General features: G+C 40.8%; 1 protein-coding gene across 3 annotated transcripts; it reads right to left on the reverse strand.

Moving 5' to 3' along the window:
* Positions 1-520: 520 nt before the first annotated feature.
* Positions 521-10,368, reverse strand: LOC136546010 (histone-lysine N-methyltransferase ASHH3-like). Of its 3 annotated transcripts, XM_066537989.1 has the most exons (14): positions 9,949-10,368; positions 9,746-9,834; positions 9,286-9,400; positions 8,522-8,624; positions 8,011-8,110; positions 6,632-6,710; positions 6,321-6,492; positions 6,157-6,237; positions 5,836-6,018; positions 5,462-5,513; positions 5,311-5,376; positions 4,735-4,843; positions 1,887-1,916; positions 521-1,127 (listed from the first exon to the last, which is right to left on the reverse strand). In XM_066537989.1, exons 2-13 carry the CDS (start codon positions 9,794-9,796, stop codon positions 1,912-1,914), a joined length of 1,116 nt encoding a protein of 371 aa, XP_066394086.1. In that variant the 5' UTR covers positions 9,797-9,834; positions 9,949-10,368; the 3' UTR covers positions 521-1,127; positions 1,887-1,911. The 3 variants fall into 3 exon arrangements, with proteins under 3 accessions (XP_066394086.1, XP_066394088.1, XP_066394087.1); XM_066537991.1 differs by lacking the exon at positions 4,735-4,843; XM_066537990.1 differs by lacking the exons at positions 521-1,127; positions 1,887-1,916; positions 4,735-4,843 and adding an exon at positions 4,909-5,074.
* Between the last annotated feature and the right edge of the window lie 10,348 nt (positions 10,369-20,716).

The raw sequence follows: 20,716 nt of genomic DNA on the forward strand, positions 1-20,716 counted from the left end.
AATGAATGAAACAAATGAGGCCTCAGATGTTGCTGTGGCGCAGGAGACCACGGTGGGCACAGCATCAGACGGCCGGGAGGGAAGCGATGGACGAGCGCCATGCTTGTTTGTCGAGGCAGCAAGCACCGCCGCAGCACAAAAGCCGTGGGACACGGCCGGGTGCAGGCGTGCAGCACCCACCGTCCCACCCAATCGTGTATGCATATGCATCGGCATTGCAAGCATTGCTCCCAATGCCAATGCCAATGCCAATGCCAATGCCAGCAGCTACCACGGAGGTGCTCACCTCCAGCAGTCAGTCTGCTTACTTGCTGTCCCTAGTCTCTACTCCCTGTCATGGCACGCACAGATTACCAGTGTGACCTTTTGCATACATGCCGGCATCTCTATTTGTAAAATAAATTCTGCTTGAACTCAAGAAAACATTTTCCCTACCCCCACCGTACAACTTCACCACCTCTCTAGCACCAGAAAGACATTTCTTTCGAGAACAAACAACACACCAATGGATGCACTACTGTATTTCATTACCAAATAACACCTTCCCACAATACAGAATACATTTCTTCAGTGAAACATTCCATAATACAGAATACAGACAAGGAAACGTTCACTACAAAAATACACTAAGTTACAGGGGGTTGTACAACTGTCTTCTAGTACACAGCAGCCGTTTTTGGCCTATCTCTCCTCATGCACGCGTGCATGCATGCGTCGATCAACCTGCGGCTACCCAGGAGACAAATGACAAATCACTTCGATCATGCCGTCTCCATGTTTCCTCAGGGCATGCAACAACAGCAGGCACAACCAACATTCCTATTAACAGTCACGACATATAATCTGCTCTCAAGTACACTACACTCCAGCAAGACTTTATTTTGTTTCTAAGCATCACAGGATGCGCAATGAACAATGCAATTGGCGGTGGGGTGGCATGCAGGTCCAGTCGGGCAGCTGGAAGCAGCGGTTACAGTTTATGATGTTGATGCCCAAGGGCATACACGAATATCACATTTCAGGGTTGCAGTAGACTCCAAATGGGAGAAAACTGGCCATCCGTTTGTCTATGCTGCGATTGCAAATGAATCCAAGGTAGGCGGGCGGTGCAGCAAACCATGACAATCCTGTGAAAAAAGAACCAACTCCAATCAGTCACGGCTCAAAGAGCGGTGGCTAACAAACATGCGATGCAGACACTCAGGCCTGCAGCTTGTTTAAAGCAGCACTACTGCAAGGTAGGAGGTACATAGTTTATTTTTCCATTATTTTTTCCAAAAAAAAAAATGGAAATGGATGTGGTTTATCATCCATCTATACCTAATATTAAAAAGCGAAAATTGCTCTCAACAAATTTTGGTTCATCGCACTCTCCCTGTCCATGTGTTCGTCCACTCTTCTGAGAATAAGAGTCCTAGCTGGTTTTAGTAGTAGTACATGATGAATTAGAGAGTAAAGTGCTAACAGGTTTATTGTCCCATCCGTAACCCAAACTCACAACCCATGCTCAAACAAGTTTAAATAGCACACGTCCAACCACGATACGGAGTCTGATTACAAAACCCATTAGAACAGATGATGCCGAAGCAAAATAAAAATATAAAAAAAGAAAACTCTCCCGAAGTCAGTCATCCTCTAAAGGTAACTGACCAGATTACATTTCCAAAGATGCATTGCACAATTGGAAGTTGAGACTTAAACCACATCTCATGCCAATATCTCTTGCACGACTATTCCTAGTGTAAGAATGCAATATAGCTGAACAACAAAGTAAAGCAAAAAGGATGGGAAAATATCTTTCGCAAACTATGATTGACACTGGGATTTGCATAAAAGAATGGTCTGATTACAAAAACAGAATTGTGGTAGTGAACTCTTACAGTTACCTTCAATGATCAATCTTCGTCGAAATCAACCTGTAATTATACAATGATAAGTTAGCTTCTACACATTTCTCTATGCAACTGAAAAGAATTGTTTTCAATTTGTCACAGCCTTTAGTTTGATAAAATCATCAGCAGCACAAGAAGAAGAATCAGCATAGCAGATAAATTCCCCATGCATTTTCCATGGGTACTGAAGAACAAAAAAAAAGGCATATAATTTGCTTAATTAGTCTTTTCAGAAGAAAAGGCACAAAGAGCACAAGTCAATCCCAAGAGAAGTAAAATTGTCAGTTTGCTGGATCAGTTACATTATGGACTTGGTTGGAAGTTAAGATAGGAAGCAAAAGTAGGGAAGGATTTAAAGGAAGATGGTACATAATTGATGGGACAAAATAGAGGGTCAAGTCCTTTCCTAGTCCAAGGCATTTAAGTACCAACATTCATGCCCTTAATTTTCACTAACTGAATGCTTCATAAATCTTAAGCGTGTGTTTGGCTAGAGCACAAGCAACATTTATAGTTTATAGTAATAGTAACTGCAGAAACATGTATAGGCTTGGAAACAGTGTCTAGCAATCTCACAAAAGAACAGAAAAGAAAAAAGAGAGTAATACTGTGTGGTATAGCACATTAGAATAATTGAAGTAAAATGGTTTGAAGTTAAAACCTTTGTTCATTGAGCATCGTCCCTCTATTTTTTTTCATCTAACACCTTAGATGTTAGAACCTGTGGGGTCTAACAATGCAAACTTTGGATATTACTAATAGTCAAATTCAACAAAGTTGGACTTCATCTTCCACCTTGTGATATTAAACCTTTTGTATGGTAATAGTCAAATTCAAATTGTAGTATCTTATCTCCAGATTTCAGAAGTCTTAAGGGAGACTACTAATTTAGTGGTTATTTATTCCTGTTGTATTAACGAATTTTACAATTTCTAGATTTTTTAGGTTTACAAAAACTGGCCACTGTCAATTAGTACTGCCAGTAAAAAATATCTGACAAATTTGACTTTGTATTGTCTTCGATGCATACCTTTGACCACTAGTATCTTCTAGCATTTGTTCTTAAATCTTCCAAATTTATGACATCTTTCAAATGTTTTCCAATACAAATCTACACATATATCTTGCATGTTTCGAAACTAAATAATTTTAATGTAATTGATGTTTGTAGTTTTTCCAATTACCAGAGGGAGTACTTTCTAGGCAGACCCAGTGCTGGAGGCTCTCACATGAGTGGGGTCTGGGGAAGGGATAAACCGAGACAAACCTTTCCCCCACAAAATCTGCGGAGAGGCTGCTTCGAACCCACGACCTCTCACCACTGCACCAGGCCTGCCCTTCTGAGGGAGTACTTTCTTGAACAGATCAAAATGACTTGAACAGACAGAGACCCAGATGTAATGAGGTTTTAAGTCATGATTTTCCATCTGATAAAAAATCTAGTAGTTATAACATTCGTCGCTCATCTGGCCAAACACATGGACCATCTCCTAAATTTTTCCCCATCTAGTGAGCATCATGTTAGTAATTTCATTCTTTAAAAATCTTCCTTTTTATCATGTTTTGCCTCCATGATGGAAAATAGTTGTGCTCAAATTAAGTTTCTCCACATGAAGTACTTAAGGTATAACAATGGTGTTGTTGGGAGATAAAAGAAAAAAAAAAAAATATATATATATATATATATATAAATCAAACCACACGAACCAATGGTATAAGTTAAGGCCAACGTTACAAAATCCAAATTAAAGGCAACATGATGCAGTTGCTCAGGCGCTCAGCGCAATAATGACACCATGACCAGCGCAGCTAGAGCACCTAGATGGTCAAAGGCAACGTTAATCAGACTAGGCAGAGTGGCATAGGACCACCTGGGCCAGGTGGAATTGAAAGTAGGAGAAAGAAGAGAAGGTGGAGGTGGATGAGGGTGGTGGTGATGGTGATGGTGAAGCAACCAGAGCAAAGACAGGTTGACAGGAAGCAGATGTGCAGCGACTGCTGAGAAGGCTCCATTGATGAACTTTGCCTCCCCTGCCATCCCTGTCTGCTCCATGTCAACCCTACATTAAGGATGATTCCACATGCTGCTGGACTCCAACACTTAGCCCTCAAACCTCCTTAGGCATGGCAGTGAGAGGAACTAGAAGAAGAGTGGACGGTATCACCTTCAACTCTAGAACTACTTTTTGAAGTTGAAGGTAGCAGTAGCAAGAGAAGCATTGCTCAACAATCAGCCTTGCCCCTATGTTGGAGGGCTCAGCATTCAGCAATGCTCTACGGTTTCCTTCATTTGCCTTTTCCAGCAGAAAATCATCTGATCAAAACGGCCTGGTCAATGATACAAGTCAGATGACTTGTTTAGCCAGTTTAGTCAAAGGCACAAACTGGATGGCTAATTGGTGATTATTTGACAATTTGATGACAATGCTCCATGTGGTAGAATGCCAATATTGCAGGTGCACGAGTATACATGCAGATTCTTATAACCAGAAAACCATCATATCAAAAGCCTAATAGAGTAAGAATAAAATTGGTGCTGAATCCGATTTAGAAATAAAAATTGGTGGTGAATCTAACTTTTCTTTAGATGGAAGGGTGATTCGAGTAATGAAAGATAGTGGCACATTGGAAATATGTATTGAATTCAGTGGTAACATTAATCCCAACCGTCTATCAATACAGCCATTTCAGTGACTACCTAGAACATCTATAAATATCTTAACTGGAAACTAACACGTAATGTGTCATCTGACTTGCACTGGAGAGGTAACAATGTAAAAAAAATAGCTGACCATTTTTATAAAACATTGTTCAAAATTAGTCATGAAATACAAATACTTACAATTGGCCAAGATACCATAACAAACCAATTTTATGCCCAAAAAAAGTTCCAGGCAAATATGGATCCCAGAACAATGTAATTCAACTTCAACACCAGTCTGGATATGCAACTGTTGAAAATATCGAAAGTATGAATATAATATACACCCATCGAATCCTTACATGAACTCCCTATCCTAAACATGAAATTTAATCTTTCTAGACCCATCAGTCATGATCCCAGTCCAATTAGTGGTATCGGCATCCACATTAGTATGATCAGAAGTTGGTATCTAGTACCTTGAATAGGAGCACACATGATGTAACAAACAAACCACAAGGACAGCCTTTCCATGAATGCCCTATTATAATGTTATGCAGCAAAGTCTGAGCATGTTCTCTACTGACCTTGTAAGTAACTCAGACATGTAAAACTGCTAAATTCATGCAAGATACTCTAAAAACTATATTACAATGAACAACAAAAATGTTGACCAATGACCACATCTAACATCAACAACAAAAGCCAAAGCCTGAGCTAGCAATGTCATGGTAACCTTTCAGGATGGAAACCAAAATCTATAAAGTACTGTCATACCTCTAAGAAGTGCCATTCTTCTTCTTTCAAATCAAACTTTTCAGTATGGAGATCAATGAACTGCAGCTGAATTTATACAAAGAAAATACAAAATACTCATAAGAAATAATATAGTTTATAGAGTGACAAAGTAATCTGTTAATAAACTTACAGTATGCATTTTAGTTTCTTGATCGAAGTCAACTATCCAACATCCAACATACCTGAAGGAATAATATTGGGAAAGACAAGGTAAAAATCCACAAAAAAAATATCACAATAATAAGAGGACAACGATGATCGATCAACTTCCTCAATCAGATAGGCACTGAAACATGATAAAAAGCCTATGCATATACTCAAAGACAATGAATAATCATGAAAACACTGAAGGAAGGTGAAATGTATTCTGAGGAAGTCCTCAAAGCTAGTCCCCTTTTTACATTAACAATGAGTACATTAACCAAGTCGAGGGGTAATGTTGCAAAATCGTAAATATTATATATAGCTAACAGAATGAAAAAGATTGTGATTATCGAGGCCTACATTTTTTGCTGTGGATGCCACAGACGAAGAAACTGCTGTATGCAATTCTCACAATTTGTTTTCCTCTTTTTCTTCTTGGCATGATGATTCTGTGAGCTTCCTGAATACTTCGTTGTGCCTAGCATTTTTCTGCAGTTCGAAGATCCACAATGACAAACTTGAGCTGCTCCAAACTGGACAAATCTGTACATTATGCTAGGACATCAAAGACAGCAGACAGTTCCACATGCACCAAACTAAAGATCCAAATGGGTGAAACAACTTTGTCAAAAGCTAAAAGGATTGCAAAGATAGGATCAGTGAGGAATGGGATGGACATACTTATAGTCATAGGTCAGCTCCTCCCCTATCTTTATGTCACGAAGTGCGAAAATTCCAACCCTGGTCTCTCCATCAACAGTCCTGAAATAACATGATGCTAGTGTTATGTATCATGTTCATCAATGGAGATCATGGAAGTAGAGCATATATAGAGTATAACTAACCATTTCTGCATCTTTGTGTTTGGTTCACAACTATGGTTTATAAATCGGGACAGGTTTCCCTTGTTTGTTGCATCGATGACCATATTACTACTGACCTCACAAAGGTAGAAGTTAGTGTCATTCAGCCTTTTCATTGTCCATAGCCTATTCTCACATGTTCTGTCATCAATAACTAAAAGCATTTGCACGATATATGGATGTCAGTTTGATTGTTTAGCATCCAATGGAAGAAATACATCATAATATATATGCCTCCAGGCAATTTATTTACTTGCTCATAGAGTCATAGTACATTTAAACAAAAACCATACCTTCTCCAACATACTCAATAACAAATTCTCTTTTCTTTATTTCATCCTCAGCAACCAATCCATGACCACATTTCTCTGTCTGGAATAAAATAATTGTCTTTCAGGAACTAACAAAATGTGAAATCCTTCATTTAACAAGTAGTCCCATTAAGAAGACAACAAAAGGCATCGTACAGAAAAAGCAACAACATAAGGAAAAACATTATTGTTGAATGATATAACAAATGGTAAAGCTATTATAATCAAACTATTAAAATAGATTTTACTACAATATAATTACAACAATTGTCCAAAAAAATGCAACCAGTCATGGGTATGATTGGTAGCTTGCAGTAGTCTCGCCTGCATTAGGCCATATGCAGCGCAAATCGAACCAGCATAAACATATGTAATGTGTTTGTGTTGGTTTGCCATGTACAACAAGCTGCGTTTAGTAAGACTATGTTTGGTTGCTTACATTGTGTTGCTAACAAGGAAATCTTCATGAACATTTGTGTTTTAAGCAGGAGTGCATCAGAAACATGGTAGTCAGAGCCCGAAACCAGGCATTCAATAATTCAGAACTCTTAAATTTAGCTTTTAGGATTATTACAAAAGTCACCTATGTCGATGCAGTGGGCCTAGAAGGCAAATCATGAATTGCAATCAATATGGTTTTGGGTTGAATTGGTCAGTGCATGCAGCTCAATATGGCATCAGGGAAGAGGTGTCGAGTAAGATTCCTAGCTGATTGTGCTCGGTCCTATTCCAACATTTGAGGCTTGAGAGAACATCCAGGTGACGTGAGGGGGAGTGTTGAAATATAAGTCAATTGTTCACCCTCGTCAGCTTAAGCTTTGGGTGCAACTGTTTGGAATAGTTATTTCTTTTACCACATTTAGTAGTGGGTACTCTCCAGATGCTTGAGTTGTTGGTGTATGCAAGTCAATAGTGTCAAATTCTTAACTATCCCCAAAAACTAGCTTGAAGAAAATTTATGGGAAATAGATTATGCCTATTGACAGGTAGGCTTTGTCAGGGTAGTAGAATCTGGTTAAGATCCACCATATTATTTCTGACATCATAGATTACAGAGCATCTTTTTATTTAGTAGCAATATTTTCTAATCTTGTTTTACTGTGCTACCATTTCTTTAACAGAGAGTAATCAACAATCACCTTTTAGCACATAGAGCATCCCACTTAACACAGGAAATAGAGATTTTGTACAGAAGGTTCAACACAGTAAAGATCTAAAGATAGGCTGTATTAATATAACATTCATTGCATTGTACCACCAGCAAATGCATTGAGTGCTCACATCATTTGTTCCTGATTAACGATCCCTTTTGAATTAAATAATTATGAAAACTTGAATCAATCTCACAGCAACGATCTTACCTTAATCAATTTGGTTTTCTTAAGAGGTCTGTGCTGGAATGATTTATTGGTGCACGCGTTATCACATTCACATTGTGATGAACAGCAAGAGAAGAGCATGCTGCATCAGCAAAGTTTCAGCATGTAAGAATACCTCAATAATGATAAAACTCACAGGTGTAATAATCCAATAGCTCACAGATTCACATGTTTTTTGTATCCAGTTTTTATAAATAAATATAGAATAACAAGAACTGATTACAGAATTAAGCAGTATCAATGCTCTAGTGTATGTTACAAGTTTGTGTATGTGTGTCCACAAACGAATATCATACTGAATTGATGAACAAAGTGGATTCATTACGAAGAAAAGGCGAAAGATACATAGCAAGAGATCTGAAATAGAATCATTCTAAGATAGTACCCTTTTACAAGAGATACAAGCATGTACTTCATAAAAACTTGACAGTTTAGGATGGATCATATAAAGCGAGAAAATATTTTGCCACAGAGGGAGGCAGAGAAAGCTTACCCACAATGGCAGTCTCTGCCACACACAACTGATGAACCAGGAGAAGGCTTACAGCGACAAGAAATGCCATAATCTTCAACGCGTCTCTTAGTGCAATATACATCTTAGTAGAATTAAGGACAATAAAAATGTGGACATGTCCATAAAAAGGCACATATTCAAATTCACCAAAGTAGAGTAATATTTCCATTCTCCTTTTTAACTCAGAAGCTAGAAAAAAATAATTTGACTCCACTCGCAATAAGAAAAAAAGAAGAACCATATAACATTAAGACACATCCCTGAGGTAATCACAATACTGTATTACTAGTTTCCTTCGTGCACTGATTTCTACTTCAGACAAGGACTATGTAATGTAGTCAAGTTACAGGATCTGTTGGATGAAACACTAACTCAACTGATAAAAAAGAGGCATAGAATAGAAAGTTTGAATATGTTGAACAAGAACATGTCAGAATATGGTACTTTGATGACAGATAGTAGGAATTAAATGAGGCAAATGTGCAAATAAATTATCTTGAGAAAAAAAATACTCCTATGCAGTCAAGTTACAGGATCTGTTGGATGAAACACTGACTCGACTGATAAAAAAGAGGCATAGAATAGAAAGTTTGAATATGTTGAACAAGAACATGTCAGAATATGGTACTTTGATGACAGATAGTATAGGAATTAAATGAGGCAAATGTGCAAATAAATTATCTTGAGAAAAACAATATTCCTATATTACAGCGAAGGTTCAAAATGCTAGTTGGTAAGGATACTCCGCTTGATTGGTTTGTAGCGGCCTAACACGTTCAATTGTTTCAAAAAGGGCCGCGGATCAAAATCTGCAGGTTCTATCTTGCTGATCAGTTGCTCAAAAACATTCTCGATTTGCTGCAGCACAAAAGTAAAAGATAGGAAAGTGAGAGATATTGCCAAGCAGGAGCATAAGTAACTAAGTAGAACGGAGAGTCTTAAGGCAATGATAGTAACATCCACTCCTATATGGCCATTCTCCCTAGGAAGAAAAGAACATTCAAGCAGTGGGTGCATTACGAGAGTCAGAAGCATGTACAGAATAGATTTCTGTGACTGATGCACCACTAGCCAAAATTCCATTTACAGAGTAAATTTTATCTTTGTATGATCTATATTTGCCCAAAAAAAAATTGAAGGGAAAAATACAGAAGCACAATCGACAGTAAATTTCTTTGGACAAAGAACTGCAAGCATACTCACCTCTATCAGATTGACCCCGGGCGCCGAGGAAGACGAACCCACGCGGACCATGGACAGATGGATTGGGGCGGGGATAAACTCACAATAATCTGAGATGGAGGGAGAGATTTGGGTTTTGAATAAGAGCGAAAAAAACAACAGCTACTGAACCAAATCCACCGCCGAATTGAGGCAAGAGAGGCCAAGTTAGGGTTTCCTCTCACCAATATCCACCAGGAAGAGGTAGAGGAGCAGTGGCGCGGGGCGGGGCGGCGCACCAGCAGCTGGTGCTGGTGGTTTAAGCGGAGAGTGACGCTGCCTCTACTGCCGAGAGAGATAAAGAGGGCGGCGCTGCGCTCCTCTGGGTCGGCTGCCTGGAGCTGGGGAGGGGGAGGAGAGCCCGCCTAGGGTATTGCTGATGCCGCCGCCGCGGCGCCGCTAGTTTTGGCAAGCTTTAATTGGTTCCTACACTTGAATTTGTAGCTCCAGGGGCGAGGAAAATCGAACCAATGCGAGAGGAGGGGAAAGGGGGCAAGCGGGAGAAGTGGCTCTGCGATTCGGCAGAAGCAGCGGCGGGGCTCGGAGCGGGGCTCGCCGGCGGCAAGTCAGCGGGGAAGCTGCAGCTGCAGAGATTAGACAAGCGAAGCGGCAAGACAAGCAAAGCAAAACAAAGGGGTCCGACGGAGCTGGGAGGGAGTGAGGAGTCTAGCACTGACTGGCATGTGGGGCCGCGGAGTATTGGGCCAATTTGTTAGCCATCTATGGGCCCGATATTTCAACGTAGCAGTCATAACACGGCCCATACCTGTTTCTGATTAGATTAGTTGAGAAGAAAAAAGTCCTTTTAACACACTCAGTTTTCACATCATTTATAAAACCCAATTTTGAACCTCTTCAACTTTTAGGGCCCTGTTTAGATGTTGTAATATTTAAAAACCATAGTATTAAGAAACTACAGTTTCAAAATCCGTAGATATGCAAAACCATGGTTTAGAAAAAAAAAAGTATAGAATGGAATTTATAAAACTTTAAAAAGACTACAGTTCTAGGAATACTATGGTTTTCATAATCATAAAATTTGTTATATACAAACACTTCATGGGACTCTAAATCAAAGTATTTCGCAAAACCATAGTATTTTTCTAAAACTCCAAAAATACTTTACATCTAAACAGGGTCTAAACTGTTTTTATACACAGGCCAGTTTTGGACTATGGTTTTGTCTACACGTCATGCCAGCTGACACAAGGGTAAACTAAACTTCCTTAAAAAAATTCAGGGTAAATTGAACTATAAATATTTTAAAACAAATTATCAAGTTTTCTAAAAAAATTATGCAATTAAAATTCTGAAATTTGGTCTAATCTTAGAAAAATCATAGGAAAAATTATTTTAGCTAAAAAATTATCAAACTAGTTCCATTTTTTTTCTAAAATCATGTTCCATGTTATGGTGCCTAGATTAAAATTATTAAATATTCTATGGACTCCTTTTTATGTTTATTTGTTAACTGATGCTCTCGTTATCTATTATGATTAGTTGATATTGACCAACCAATCTACGTAGAAGGCTAAGTGACACATATTCTCTTCCTAGTAGATACTCTCATTATCTATTATATTTTGTTTTTTCCTAAAATTTATTTTATATTGTTGGTGCTTGTGGAGTGATAATTGTGAGTCATATCATCCAAACTTCGACGATAACATTGAAAGTGTTTAGAGTGGCTAGAGGGGGGATAAATAACCTATTAAAATTTTCTTCAATGATAAAACACTAGATCAAAATAATTAGTACAGACAATTCTAATAGCCACTATAAGCCTAAACTAATCACTTCAAAGCAAGATTCTAAAATAATTCTAATGTAATAATTAAGGGTCCCTTTAGCACCGCTCCTAGTCCCAGCTTCACGCTCAGCTTTCACGGAGCCCTACCAAACACTTAAAATACAACTGGATTCTGGTGGGGAGCTAAAGAGAATCACTTCTCCATTAACACTACGAGTTGGGAGCTAAAAAAACCCTGCTCTCCACTGCTTCCCACTGCTCCCCATTCATTTGCCATAGGAATCACTTTAGAATTGATTCTCACCCGCTCCCCACCAGAATCACTCCTTCAGAGAATCAAGAAGTGAAGCTCAAGAATCAAGAATTAGAGCTCTACTAAAGTGGCCCTAACACTACTACTAGATCACACAACTACTAGAGGCAAGCTACTCAACTAACCGAGCTACATAACTAAAGCAACTAATCATGCTACACTACTTGAATAGAAGATCTACTTCTATAACTACACAAGCACAAGTATATGAATGTAAAATGCAAGTGTAGAAGAGAGCAAACCACCGAAAGCATGTGACACAAGATTTTTTCCCCAAGGTTGCAACCTAAATCCTCGTTGAGATGAGTCCTATTAGACCATCGCTTCACGAGCCTCGCGAGCACACAACCTCTGCCCTCAACATATATGGGCACTCATGTAGAAGCTAATAGGTCACCAAAGCACTCTCCAGCCTCTTACTCTTCGCAAGCTCCTACGAGGATGAGTACAAAGCCCCTCACAATACCTTCGACCGAAGTCACCACATAATCACCAAATAGTACCCAACAAGCTCCACAAGCTCCAAGGCGTATATGTGAGCTCCTAGCCTATTTAGGACCCCTATTGGAGATGCTCTAACAACCACTATCTGTGTTGCTATCTCTATCGACATCTCGACTAGCATGGATAACAACCCCTATCTTTGTCGTTAGACTACCGTCTCAGTCACCCGAGCATGGATACAGGTGGGGATGAGGTATTCTACAATGTGCAGTAGTATTTGTACATACCCAACTATATATATCTATATCAACCTGAGAAGTGGTATAATGTAACACCCTGAATTTTGACCTAATTTAAAAAACACTAAAAATTTGAACTTTTTAAAACTTCACATAGGAAGTAATAATATATACCATTAGCATAGGTATTAGAGTAATATAAATAGGTTCACTTAAGAATAACATGTGATGTGTGGATTTGCGTGATCACTTGTTTGATTGCTTTTTGAACATATGGAGGTACACCTTGCATATTCAAATTTGAATTAAAAAATCATTCAAACAAATGCATAGCACATCTGGGAAATAGAAAAAGAATTGGAAAATGAAGAAGGCCACTTGGGCTCATTTCCCCTCCCCTCACTCTCGGCCCACAGCAACTGCAGCCCTCCCTCCTCCCTTCTCCCTCTCCCTTTCCTCCGCGTTGGGCCAGCCCTTCGCCATGACCCGGCCCATCTCGCACAGCGCCCCACGCCCTCCCCCCCTCTCCCACTCGCTGATGAACAGGGCCCACATGTCATCCCCATCGTCTATCTCTAGACGGCAGGAATACCGCATCATGACGCCCGCCTCGGTCACACCACCATGGCCACGCTCCGCTCACCCAACACTGAGTGGATAAGATCGACCGCACTCTCGCGAACCCCCTCAGCCCCATGGACGCTCCACCCCTTCCCTCTCTCTCTCTCACTGTGCCACCATAGACACACGGCGCCATGGCCACTCACTGCCAACACCACCATGGGTAGCCACCATGCCACCTCCACTACATGCATGGGTACGGCCGCACTATGACGAACCGACCTAGCCAATTTGAACACGAGCGCGCACAATGGCAGAGCGCGTGGCGAGAAAATATCTCGCTGGTCGAACTGACATTGCCGGCCTATAAATAGGCTTGGCTGGTGATGCTCTGACCTCGCCCTCCTCACTCCAAGCTTCGCTAGGAGCTAGAACATCTCCTCTCCCCCTCCATTTCCCCTCTCCACTTCCCTTTCGAGCTCAGTCTCGTTCTTCCCAAATCGGGAGCCACCATCGCCATTGGAGACGCTTTCCCCTTCTCCTTCTCTACTGCATCCCGAGCCAACTGGTGAGGCAGGTGAGTCCTAGAGCCTTCCCTTTACCTTCCGCTGTAACTAAATGATCGTCTTTCGCTCTGTGTTACGCTCCCATGGAGCACCTCGCTCCGCCGAGCCGCCATGGCCGGCAACAGCCGTCAGCAAGGGCCCGACTAAGCACCACACCACCGCCATCGCACTCGCCACCCACTTGCACACACGTACATATAGCCAGTTGAATATATTAGGGCCTCTAAGGTCGTGACCACCGCATGGCGTCGCCGCGATTCCTCTAGCAAGCCGCCACCGCCACCACAGCCATTCCTCGGTGCCCAGATCACCACCGATGGCCGCGGCTTGGCCTCCGAAGCCTCCTCCACTACCTCCCCACACGCATTGGGGCTCAGCCTCGTCGGTGTGAATCGCTTCGGTGAGCCTGATCTCCCCTCCCCTATTCTTTGGTGCCACGAAGGCAGCCATCCAGCCACCGTTGCCTCGCTCTCTCTCCTTTCACTTCCATGTGGGACCGGACAGTGACGCCATTCCTGTAACAGTCGTCCCCAGCCACTACCCTCCTCTCCCCCTCACCTTCTCTGACTAGTGGGCCCATGGCCATAACGCCATCACCACCCCAGCACCACTGGTTAGCCACACACGCCACGCACACACACAACGTCGAGTACACTATAGAAAATGCTAGGTGCACCCGGGTAATGTACACAAAGTGTTAGAAATCTATTTTCCTGACTTAGTAAAATTTCTAGAAAATTTGTAAATAAACTAGATGCAATAAGGAAATTAATCCTATAGTTTGCACATAGTTTCATGTACCAGATAATGCGTGTAAAATTCCACATATTTAATTAACTATAGGTTAAACTTCTAAAATAGATAACTTTTGCATCTTAACTCCGTTTTGCATGAAACCACTTCTAAAGTTCATCTAAAATCTAGCTCTATGCATTTCACCTGGTACCACCATATTGTTCTATGTTTGCTTTTGCTCTTTTGGTTTATGTTTGGCAGTAGTCTTATTCAGTAGCTATGCCCAATAGATGACGGTGACTACCAGGAGAACAAGGACCCAGATTACGTAGACGTGCTAGAAGGAGACAACAACGAAGTCAAGTCCTAGCTCCCCCTTCCTTCTACCATCTTGCTTTAATTATTATCAAATGCATAAACTTGATTAATTATTATCCTAGAATATGAGCTCGGGTATTATTATATGAGTTATGATGAATGGTTATCTTGTTATTTTATGAGCTCCATGATATGAATGAACTTAGGGATAATAATTTGTGGAACTTAAAACTTGTAAACTTGAACTAAACCCCGACAGGGGGCGAGTGGAGGTAACTTATGTGGGATAAGTTATCTTGGCATGATCGCCTAGAGAGGATTCCTGTGGGAGATACTTGCCTCAGTCACATAAGGACTGGTTCGTAGTCCCTCTCGCCTAGTGAGATATTACGTACAACCACACGTCTAATATGGGTAGACTTGACCTCACACCTTGTTAGATAGAAGTATAATTTCTATTAGAAGGCTAGTATATGCAGCAAAATATAAGGAGAAGTCACGGATGCTATGTGATCTTCCATGGCCTGATTGGCGTGGTTGCTATGTGATCTTCCACGTTAAGCCCTTGAGTTTTGGCCACGTTCGAGCCAATATTATTATTTATTATGATGATTAGGTATCATTGGCACTGTTATGTTGGGATGATTTGGTATCGTCCAAGATTATATGATGGGATGATGTGGTATCATCCGGGATTATGAGATGAGACGACTAGGTATCCTCCCGAGATTAGTGTGTTTTCCAACCCCTAAGAAGACATAGTAGAGTTATATGGAAATGTAAGCCATACTATGATTAGATTTACTTTTTATGTGTAATGAAACTGGTAGTGTAACTTGACACTAACCCGGGGACTAGTGGGAATGGTAATACTCCGCCAGGACTCAACCCTTAATTATGATCACCACTCCACTTCTATTTCCACCCTATGGTTAGGGCTTGCTGAATACGTATGTACTCACCCATTATTGACTCACAGACTTTGGCACCGAGGAGAACCAAGACTTCGATGAGGAAGCACACCAAGAGGACTAGGAGTTACGCAACGCTTATGATCGTAGGGAGAAGACAACAAAGCTAGGGTTTCGACTGCGCTCAAGCTTGCCTATGGAATAGGATACCGCTACGCTGTATAATACTATCGTACTAGAGACCACCATGATGTAATAAAATGCCGCTTCACGGCAGTAGTCTTCCGCTAGTTATGTAACCCATAAATATGCCCTTTGGGCCACTGTTGTAAGACTCTACTTTTTAGATATCAATAAATCTCGGAACCTTTTATTATATATCTATGTGCCATTTCTATTAATTTGTGCATGATCCTAGCACAAGTACAGATGCACCTTGGACTTTCAACGTGAGGGGCCGACAGAGTGGTATCAGAGTTGCGCTTGACCATAGGACGAAGCCCTAGGATTGGAACGCATATAGTAACAGTAGTAATAGTAGTAATAATAATACCAAACCTAATAATAATATAATGAATGAATTCTTCTTATTATCGCTTTCCATTTGTGTTGCAAAAATGTTTCTAACCCATGTGATGAAATTTTTGCAGCCATGGAGGATGCTTGGATTCATTTGGACTGCTTGACTGTTGGAGGTTTCCCACCACTCCTCTGGGAGACACTTCAGTATCTTGGAGTTACCCAACGCCCTCTATACTACGGTTGTGAGTATGAGGAGGATGGTGTGTCCAAGTGCGAGGTGCACCTGCGTATTACCAAGCATCCATTAAACACTGGTTCTAGGGTTAGATGCATCCCAACAATTGGAAGAGAACTAAGTGACACATGCCAAATTGTAGCATGATGGGCTCTCATGGATATATGTCTGGATTATGAGGCGAAGATCAACAACACCCTTGCAAGACTTTTTCCTGTGATGGATCAGACTTCTCTTATTTGGCGTAAGAAGATCAAGGCAATGGAAAAAGGTTGAACCCCAGTCATCGGTATACCCTCTGATGACTACAACCAAGTATCTACATGCCCTCGACATTCTCTATGAAGATCAAGAATGGGAGATGAAGGTATAGACCGCTAAACTTAAGAAAGCTGAAGTTGAAGTACGAGAGCTGAGGATGAAACTACTCATGCTAAACTCACAGCTGTCAACCATGAGAGAAGAAAAAGAGCAATACAAGCAGGAGTTACAGAAGGCCCTTGAACGTCTGCAACATATGAAACATTCAGGGAAGAGAAGAAAGAGAGCCTACTGAAGAACCAACACCAAGGAAAACCACCGGGGATGCAAATGCAGCTAGACCATCTCAAGTTCCTCTCAGGATCGGATGCTAAGGAATATGCATGTGAACTTCATGTTGGGACCTTCGCAAGATGCAGTTCGAGTAGAATAATAAGTCTGAGTCATAGTATCTTGATGTAAAATAAATAATATGAGTTGTAGCAACTAGTAGTAGTGTCTAGTACCCCGGGTTGTAGTAATGCGCTTAGTATTGCTTTGATGTCCTTAGAGTACGAGTAGTTGCATAGTAATCATCCTAGCAGTTAATGTGTATGATGCACCCCTATATCATATATGTGTAACCGTTTGTGTGATGTAATATATTGTGTGTTTGTTTTTGCTTGCTTGTTATTCCTTCTACCTGAAACCTATAGGATATCTTCTCATCCTTGCTGCTCCATAGCAATAGATGGAAAGGAGATCTGATAGGATTTGGGAACACCATGAAAGGGTCACCGAAAGGTAGGTTCATGAAGAGGAGGAATAGGTTGCACCACTACCTAGAGGTAGGCCAAACAGAGGCAATCGCGGGCATCAAAACCAAAGGCATGGGCATGAACAACCACTGGGAAATAAGATCCCAATTATAGAAGAAGTACATGAAGAAGCAAAGAAGAAGTGGAATAGAATGTTGGAAATGATCTAGTGTAAGGAGAAGAACCCTGCCACCCCCACCAACATTAGCTAAAGTAATGGATCGGCAAACACGATTATTCTAAAATCTTGCAAGGAGACAAGACAATGGAAATGGGCAAGGAAAAATGGCAGCATTTATGAGACTTCATCCACCAACTTTCGTCAGTGCTGAGGATGATCCCCTATCGGCAGATGATTGGCTACGCACCATCACAAAGAAATTAAATGCAATAGGAACCATAGTTGAAGAAAAAGTCAATTTAGCCACCCACCAACTGGTAGGAGTAGCTAGTGAATGGTGGGAAAACTATCAAGATGCAATCAATGAGCCAGACGCTATCACATGGCAAGAATTTGTGGAGGAATTTCATGATTACCACATCCCTAAAGGAATCATGGAAATAAAGGAAGAAGAATTTCACTCTCTGAGACAAGGCGCGATGACAGTGAATTAGTATATTCAGAAATTTATGAAGCTGGCATGCTATGCACCAGATGATATTAACAAGGATAAGAAGAAGCAAAGGCGCTTTATAAAGGGACTCAATGCAGCTCGGAGGGAACAAATAATAACCCACATCTACCTCGATTTCAACATACCAATGAATCGTATCATCCTGCTAGAAGAAGAGTGCAATAGGAGTGAAGGAGAAAGGAAGCACAAGTTCCTGATACAATGTGCCTATCAGCAAGACAGGCCACAATGAGTCCACACCAACAACACCACACCGACAAGGTATTAGCCAACCATGCAGTATAGGTCATTTGGATCCAACACCTCGCAAACCACATCCAACTACAAGAACCACAATGGCAGCAATAGCAGCAACAACAACCAACCCAAGAGTAACAATAATATAGCACTAGAGGCCTATTTTGGATGCTGTCGACTAGGACACCATGTTGCCCAATGCTTTTATAAAGCCGCGAACTCTACCCCAGCTTAGTCTATAGCCAGCAACAGGACAGTCGCTTCAGGAGTCGAACGCACCGCACCCTAGAATTCTAGACCACCAAGAAGGAATGCCCAAAATTTTGGGCAAGGCTGTGTGAACCACATGAACGTAGAGGAAGTATAGGTAGCGCCTGATGTCATGTGGTGAGTTTCTAGTAAACTCCACTTCTGCAACTATGTTGTTTGATTTTGGCGCTTTGCATTCGTTTGCTTTTGCTTGTTTCGTGTTTAAAAATAATTTAAGAACGGTGTTACTCCCACCCCTCTCTTGATTCATATCCCTGGAGCTGTCCTCAAATGCACTCTAAAATGTTCATGAGTAAAGATAATGATTGACGAAGTGGAATTTCAAGCAGATTTGGTAGTACTAAAGACATAAGGCTTGGACATAATATTAGGAATGGATTGGTTAAAGAAACACCATGGCAACATATCCTACAGCGACAGAGCAGTAACCCTGACAAACCACAATAGAATAAAGGTAGAATGTCACCCACAAGCCCCAAAAGCAGAACCGATGGTTTGCAACTGTTTACACCAAAATTTGGGAAGAAGAACGCAGGAACTCAAAGCTTCCAAGATTGCGTCATTAAGGAATCGATTGCATAAGGGTCAATATCAGCTAATTCAGATGCGGCACTAGAATCGGCTCTCTTCAGATGATGTCAGCAAATAACAACAATAAGCTACGATTGGCATCAGGAAAGACATATTGGACTCTACAAAAAGTGAAATATTAGGGTCCAAGTTATCTTAAATTAGGAATGTTTTTCTCTTATGCCAAAGATTGTAATGAGTCGTACTTGAGTAGGATTCATGCTTAGGTCCTAGGTATAAATATTAAACCCTAGCTATTGTAAAAGACATCCAATCAATCAATACAAATTACTTTTTTGGCTTTATGCCAACCCTTAGGAGTAGGAGTAGTGTAGATCTCAGCGAGTTCTTCAACAAGCAGGGCTGCATCGGTCCGACCGACCTCCGGCTTGTCTATAAGTACCATCATGGCTTATGCTTTGGTTTGTAAGGCAGCATCGGTTAAGTTCGACCTCCACTACGAGCTCTAGCATAAGCTAGTAATCGATCTTTATCTAGTTCAAGTACGGCTGCATCGGTTAAGTTTGACCTCCACTGCTCGAATTAGGTTAAGGTCAAGTTATCGGCTCTACCTAAGAGTGGCATCCTTTGGGTAGATTCATTAAGTTACCAATCTTGCTGATGTTCTTATTGTCATTAGTTTCAGCAACATCAACCTGCCCGGTCGAGATCGATCTAGATCGGCCTCACATCCTTTTAGTCCATCGTTTGCTTTGTTACAATACGATGTTTCTTACTTTGAGCGACGGGTTATGTTTCATTAGCTGTTCTACTTCGATCTTGATCGTGCATAGTACGTGGTTAAGGCATGTATGATCTTGAGAAGGTTTGCTGGCTAGTTAAATCTGGTCTATAGTTCGCTATTATAGCTGTAACGATCCAGTCGATCCCCACTAATGGCAGTTTAGATCGGAGGATGCTAGTTGATAGATTTGTTTTCGATTAGGCATGACCTTGACTGTTTGCTATGCCTGCATTGGCCAAATATCCAATTGCCTATGCTTTAATGCTTACAGTGTGTCTTCATGATTCAGTTGAATGTGAATAGATCTGTTTACTTTAAAGGTTTGATTTGTTGTCTTTATCATGGCTGCCATCGATCCGGTCGAACCCCACTATTAGAGATAATAGGTTAAGTCTGATGAGCTCATAGATTTGTCCATGTTAAATAGTCAATTGTTTACATGATGTAGTCCCTTTTCCACCTAAATCGGCTATTTTAGCCGATTCGCTTGAGCTTTCACACATATAGCATGTCTTTCGGAAAGCCTGTCAATGTATAGATGGTTTTACGGATTCTTCAGTTTTGGTTTGTTATTATCATCATAGCTGCCATCGATCCGATCAAACCTCACTGTTGATGGTAACAGATTAGAATCAGAGCGTTTGTAGATCCATTTGTACTAAACAGTCTATTTGTTCGCACGTTATATCCTTTCTTGTTAGATTCATTGGCTCAATGCTTTACACTGGTAATACCCACCTAGTTGATGATTTTACTTAAATCTGCGTGTATTGTACTTGTCAATATAAAATCAATCATAGTTCATGAGCTTTATAGTCTGTAACAGCCGATTTCTTCGCGTATC

The sequence above is a fragment of the Miscanthus floridulus genome, chromosome 3, assembly GCF_019320115.1.
Source record: "Miscanthus floridulus cultivar M001 chromosome 3, ASM1932011v1, whole genome shotgun sequence".
Taxonomy (NCBI): domain Eukaryota; kingdom Viridiplantae; phylum Streptophyta; class Magnoliopsida; order Poales; family Poaceae; genus Miscanthus; species Miscanthus floridulus.